At 58.6% G+C, this 6,009-nt stretch overlaps 1 protein-coding gene across 1 annotated transcript in view; it reads right to left on the minus strand.

Annotated features, from left to right (window-relative positions):
• Window positions 1-2,611: 2,611 nt before the first annotated feature.
• The window catches only part of GPR37L1 (G protein-coupled receptor 37 like 1), a 6,329-nt gene continuing 2,931 nt past the window's right edge, over window positions 2,612-6,009 (minus strand). Inside the window, exon 2 of the mRNA XM_017520110.2 lies at window positions 2,612-4,027. Coding sequence (XP_017375599.1) covers window positions 3,212-4,027 — 816 coding nt within the window. The 3' untranslated portion in view covers window positions 2,612-3,211. The remainder of the gene's footprint in view (window positions 4,028-6,009) is intronic.

The raw sequence follows: 6,009 nt of genomic DNA on the forward strand, positions 1-6,009 counted from the left end.
GGGAGGCAGAGGTTGCAGTGAGCTGAGATCACACCACTGCACTCCAGCCTGGGCAACAGAGTGAAACTCCATCTCAAAAAAAAAAAAAAAGGAATTCCCAAAAGGGAGGGAGAAAAAAGGTTCAGGTGCTTGATGTATCTTGTCTCATTAAATGACCATAATCCTCTGTGAAGGACAGATTATTCCCATTTTACAGATGAGGAAGCTGAGACTGCGTTTAAGTAATTGCACGCAGCATCCAGGACAGGTGCTGAGAAGGTGACTCTCAAGTGGAACAGGGAGAAGGACCCAGTGGATTCGGGCTCCCCTCGCCCCTGTAACCTGGCATCAGGGTCTGAGGGCTGGTCTGAAGTCTGCCTTGGGTGAGCATGTCAGCAGGACCTCAGAGCATCCTAGCTCAAGTCCATCGCCCACCATGTGCCAACCCTACCCCCCAAGCCTGGGACCCCTAAGCAACAAACCCCACATTGTTCCCCCAGCTGGCCCAGGCTGCCGGGACAGTGGCTCTTTCCCAAGGCCGCTGGCCTGCTGACTGATTCTGCAAGCCATTCACGTTGGCAGGCCTGGGAGGCGGCGGAGGCAGAGCCTTGGAGCCACCATCTCTGCCCCTTCCTCTCTGAGCTGGCCAACCAGCTCCAGGAGGGAGAGGTGGAGGGCACCGTTTGTGGAGGAGGCCCCCTAAACAGGATGCTGAGGGGTCTTCCTCCCCTGCCCTCTCTCCCCCTGTCCTGGACTTCACCTCAGTTCACCCGGCCCCTTACTGTATCCCTTAGGAAGCTGGTGGTGCCTCCGGGCCAGGGGGTGGGTGGGTGGAGAAGGAACTGGGGAAACGTGGAGGAAACAGTCCCCGGGAGCTTCAGTGCGGCAGGCCCGCCTTTGGTCCCCTCTCCCACCTGCTCCCCCACCCATCTGAAGTCTCTACAGACAGAGCTGGGGGCTTCAGTCACCGTGGCAACAGGTCTGCTGAGAAATGGGTGGGTGTCACTCCCCAGCACAAAGGCTGTGCGCATGGCAGCGCCATCACCTAGCAACGGCCTCCCTCTCTCTTGGCGGCGTCACCCGCCCTGGGGGTGGGTGCCAGGGAGAGAGAACAAGGCTGTTAAGATCCCCAGGAGAGGGGGAGGGAAGCTCGGGTATAGGGCAGGCTGAGGCCAAGGGGTGTGGGTGGGTGGACAGAGGAGAATGGAGCCCCAGGCGCTCAGAACCCCCACCCCTCCCTGTCCCTGGGCTCTGGGGACCCTTCCTGAGGCCCCGTGTAGATGCTGTAGGTGGGCCTGGTGGGCAGGAGTCTGGTGGGACCCAGAGGAGCGCTTCAGACAGGGGCGGTGGTTCTGAGGAAAGCTACGCTCCTAGACAGGGCACGGGTGGTGGCCCGGCTGAGGCATCACTTCTGGTTGAGGCTGTGACAGCTTCTCAGGGACCCACAAGGCTAAGGGTGCCCTCTGGAAGGGCCCAGACGTGGGGCTGGGAGAAGTAAGTGGGACTTCAAGGGCCAGACCCAGCAGGCGGAGCTGCCTGAAGGGTCTGCTGCGGATGGCGGGAGCTCTGCAGGGAAGGGCGGTGCGGTGGGGGCTGGGTGGGGGCTGGGAGGGGGCTGGGTGGGGGCAGGCCAGGGCAGGCCAGGGCAGGCAGCTGGGCGGTCTACAGGCAAAACAGTCCGTTCTAAGAAACTGAACAAGAGCAGTTCTCAGAGTGACAAAGGCTGGGAAGCCCTGGGGCTCACAGAGGGAAGACCACTGGACTCCCTCCAAGGGGGGCTTTGTGGAGAGAGGGCATAGCAGAGATGAGAGCTTCAGAGGAGATACTTTGCAGGCTTTTGACTTCCCAGGGCCCCTGGGGTTTAGGCCAGAGTGAGGACTTAAGCCCCCCGGCTCCCCAAGCCCTCCATCCTCTCTGTCCCTCAAAAGCCATAAAACCCTTGGAGTCCCCAGGGCCACAGGGCTGTGCTGAACATCAGCCACAGACAGGCCAGGTCAGGAGAAACTCCCCAAGGCACTGCCAGGCCAGGAAGGCCCGGTGCATCTGGGCCCTGCCAGGATGTGGCACAAGAAAGTGGACGGGCAGAGGGGTAGCTCGACCTAGTTTATTGTTTCTCAAGAAGGGCCTCCTATGGGAAAGCACCTAACCAGGGGGCTGGGACAGGGCAGCCAGGGGATCCCAAAGAAATGAGGACGAAGGAGAGAGAAATCCTCCGGAAGAAAAGAAGGTGCCAGTAGGAGGAGGCGTCCAGGGCTGGACAGATCCAGTCCAGAGAAGCATGCTGAGGCCAGGCGCGGCGGCTCACACCTCCAATCCCAGCACCTTGGGAGGCCGAGCCAGGAGGATCACTCGAGGTCAGGAGTTCAACACCTGCCTGGCCAACATGGTGAAACCCCGTCTCTTCTACAAATAACAAAAATTAGCTGGGCGTGACGGTGCACACCTGTAATCTCAGCTATTCCGGAGGCTGAGGCGAGAGAATTGCTTGAACCCAGGAGGCGGAGGTTNCACCTCCAATCCCAGCACCTTGGGAGGCCGAGCCAGGAGGATCACTCGAGGTCAGGAGTTCAACACCTGCCTGGCCAACATGGTGAAACCCCGTCCTCTTCTACAAATACAAAAATTAGCTGGGCGTGACGGTGCACACCTGTAATCTCAGCTATTCCGGAGGCTGAGGCGAGAGAATTGCTTGAACCCAGGAGGCGGAGGTTGTAGTGAACTGAGATCGGACCATTGCACTCCAGCCTGGGTGACAGAGCAAGACTCCGTCTCCAAAAAACAAACAAGAAGAGTGTGCTGAGCCACACTGGGCTGGCCCCCAAGGAGCCCCCGTTTGAAGATAGGGCCCCAGGTTGGGGAAGGAAGATGATGAGTGAGGAGGGCACATCTAGAGTATGGTCAGGCTCCGAGGCGGACAGAGGGAAGAAAGGCTGGACCCTAGGGAGGGCAGGTGACGTTCTGGCTCCCAGCTGCTGGGACTCAGAGTTTCTGGGCAGTTCTAAGGACCTAGAAGCATCACCGCCCACCAGTGGAAAGGACAGGGTTGGAAGGCCCCGCAAGGGACAGCAAAGGCCCCGTGTGGGGAGGGGCTTGACACTCCCAAACCTCGACAAGAGGAACCAAGTCCATCTCTAGACAGCAAGGCAGGCAGCAAAGCAAGACCTATGGGGAAAGAACAGCAGACACCAGCGGGGTGGTGGCCCCTCCCTCCCGCCCCACCCCTGCCGAGGCCTCAGCAAGGTGTGCCCAGGGGCAGGAGCGGCGGTGACTCCCTGGGCTTGTGGAAGTAGATGGAAGAGGACACCTCGGTCTTGAGCTTGTTGTCCGAGCCGCTGGCGGCCGAGGCCTCCGGAGCCCCGCCGCACTCCTCGCAGCAGCAGCAGCAGCAGCAGTCCAGGAAGGCCTGGCCCAGCGGCCTGCAGATGCAGAGGAGCAGCACCGGGGTGATGGCGCCCTTGAAGAAGGCGGAGAACTGGTTGATGAGGCCCAGGAGGTCCAGGGTCTGGCGGGTCAGCTCGGTGGAGAGGTAGGCCACCACGATGTTGCAGACGTTCTCCGGGAGGGTGCAGAAGGCGTAGACCACAGTCAGGCCCACCACGGTGCTGTTGAGCTGGCTCTCACACTGCTCGTGCTTGCTGGCCCTGCACTCCGGCTTCCTCCCTGGAGGGCCTCGCACCCGCCACGTCACCAGCTGACAGGTGACCGTGAAGAGGATGGGCAGGCAGAAGTAGCAGCCGAAATACCACCACATGCGGGCGTTCTGGTAGGTCATCACCAGTGAGTACAGCGACTCGGGCAGGCTGGCCGAGGGTTTCATGATGCAGGAGTCCAGGGTGCCTATGGTGGGGGCGGGCTCCTGTGCCAGCTGCCACAGCAGGAGCTCGGGCACAGCCAGCGTCATGGAGCCCACCCAGATGACGGCCAGCTTGGCCAGGATGGATTGGCACCGCTCGATGGGCCTCACCTTGGGCAGGGTGCTGGTGGCCACGTGGAAGCGGTCAATGCCCAGGGCACAGAGACTGAAGGTCGTGACTCCCAGAGAGGAGACCTGTGGGCAAGGATGCGGAGGAAGAGAGAAGCACTTGGTCAAAACCTATGGGGACAAGGAAGGACACCTGGCTTCTGGCTCAGTTAGACCATGAACTGAGTGATAAGCACAGAAATTATAATGGGCCACACGCGGTGGCTCACGTCTGTAATCCCAGCACCTTGAGAGGCCAAGGCCGGCAGATCATTTGAGCCCAGGAGTTTGAGGCCAGCCTGGGCAACATGACAGAACCCAGCCTCTACTAAAAATACAAAAAAATAGCCCGTCTTCTGATGTATGGCTGTAGTCCCAACTACTCAGGAGGCGGAGGTAGGAGGATGGCTTGAGCCCAGGAGGTCGAGGCTGCAGTGAGCGGAGACTGCGACACTGCACTCCAGCCTGGGTGACAGAACGAGACCCTGTGGAAGGAAAAAGGAAGGAAAGGAGGGAGGGAGGGAGGGAGGCAGGGAGGGAAGGAAGGAAGGAAGGAAGGAAGGAAGGAAGGAAGGAAGGAAGGAAGGAAGGAAGGAAGAACAGTTACAACTCCATTTAATGAGCATTTCCTATGGGTCAGGCACCTTAGATGTCATCACATTCCCAATCAACCACCTTACAGTTGAAACTCAGGCTCAGGCAGGAACAGTGACTTGCCCAGGACCACGCTGCTGATGAATGGCAGAGCTGAGGTTCGCACACGCACCTGCCTCCTTCCCCTTGTTCTTTGCCTCTGTGGCTGGAGGATGAATGGCCTGGCTCCCACAGACCCTGATGCTCTCTGGCAGACTTTTGAAAATCATCTCAAAGGAATAACCAAAATAAAAACATAGAAGTTCTGGAACTTTGCAGGCCCTTTCACTTCCTGCACCCCATTATGTGCATGGATGGAGTGAATGGTCTTGGGGAACATGGCTTGCACATGTGCCCATGCACATGCGTGCGCACACACACACACACATCCTGCTCCTGGCCCTGTCCAGAGAAGCCCAGGGCCTGTCTGTGTGGAGAAGCAGCCCCCCTCCGAGCAGCCTGTGCCCACCATGCTTGAACACTATTCATCAAGCACAAGGAAAGCCACCCCTTGAGCCAAGAGGAAGCAGCCCACGCAGCAGGGGAGGAGAGAGCCAAAGAGCAGGAAGGAAGAAGAGACCCTCCCGGGCCATCAGACGCTGCCGGCCACACGCAGGGATTGTGCTCAGATCCCCCTCCTGTCCAAATTCTTCCCTCTTCTGGCTGGGGGAACACAATCCCCAGCTTTTAGCACAGCCACTAAGTGTCCTTTGTGAGAACCCCAACCCCCTCTCTTGGCAGGCGAGCCCAGGCCTGCGGAGGCACAGCCTTCAGACTTGGGTAGAAACGCCATTCTCTCCTTTTTTTTTTTTGAGACAGAGTCTCCCTCTGTCACCAAGGCTGGAGTGTAGTGCCGTGATCTCGGCTTACTGCAACCTTGCCTCCCGGGTTCAAGAGATTCTCCTGAGTAGCTGGGACCACCGGTGTGCGCCACCATGCCAGCCAATTTTTGTACTTTTAGTAGAAACACAGTTTCACTATGTTGGGCCAGGATGGCCTCTATCTCCTGACCTCAGGATCCGCCCGCCTCAGCTTCCCAAAGTGCTGGGATTACAGGAGTGAGCCACCGTGCCTGGCCTTCTCCTTCTCTTTTACATCTCAAAAATATCTCAAGTTTTATTCTAAGCTGCCTTCTCCTGCTCCCTCCTCAGCGCCATCCTGAGATCCTCCCTATAAAAGGGTGTTGCTGGGCTTGGTGGCTCACACCTGTAATCCCAGCACTTTAGGAGGCCAAGGCAGGCTGATTGCTTGAGCTCAGGGGTTGGCAACCAGCCTGGGCAACATAGTGAAACCCTGTCTCTACCAAAAATATAAAAGTTAGCCAGGCGTGCCGGGCACGGTGGCTCAAGCCTGTAATCCCAGCACTGTGGGAGGCCAAGGCGGGTGGATCACGAGGTCAAGAGATCGAGACCATCCTGGTCAACATGGTGAAACCC

Source organism: Cebus imitator, unplaced genomic scaffold, assembly GCF_001604975.1.
Source record: "Cebus imitator isolate Cc_AM_T3 unplaced genomic scaffold, Cebus_imitator-1.0 Scaffold802, whole genome shotgun sequence".
In the NCBI taxonomy this organism is placed as follows: domain Eukaryota; kingdom Metazoa; phylum Chordata; class Mammalia; order Primates; family Cebidae; genus Cebus; species Cebus imitator.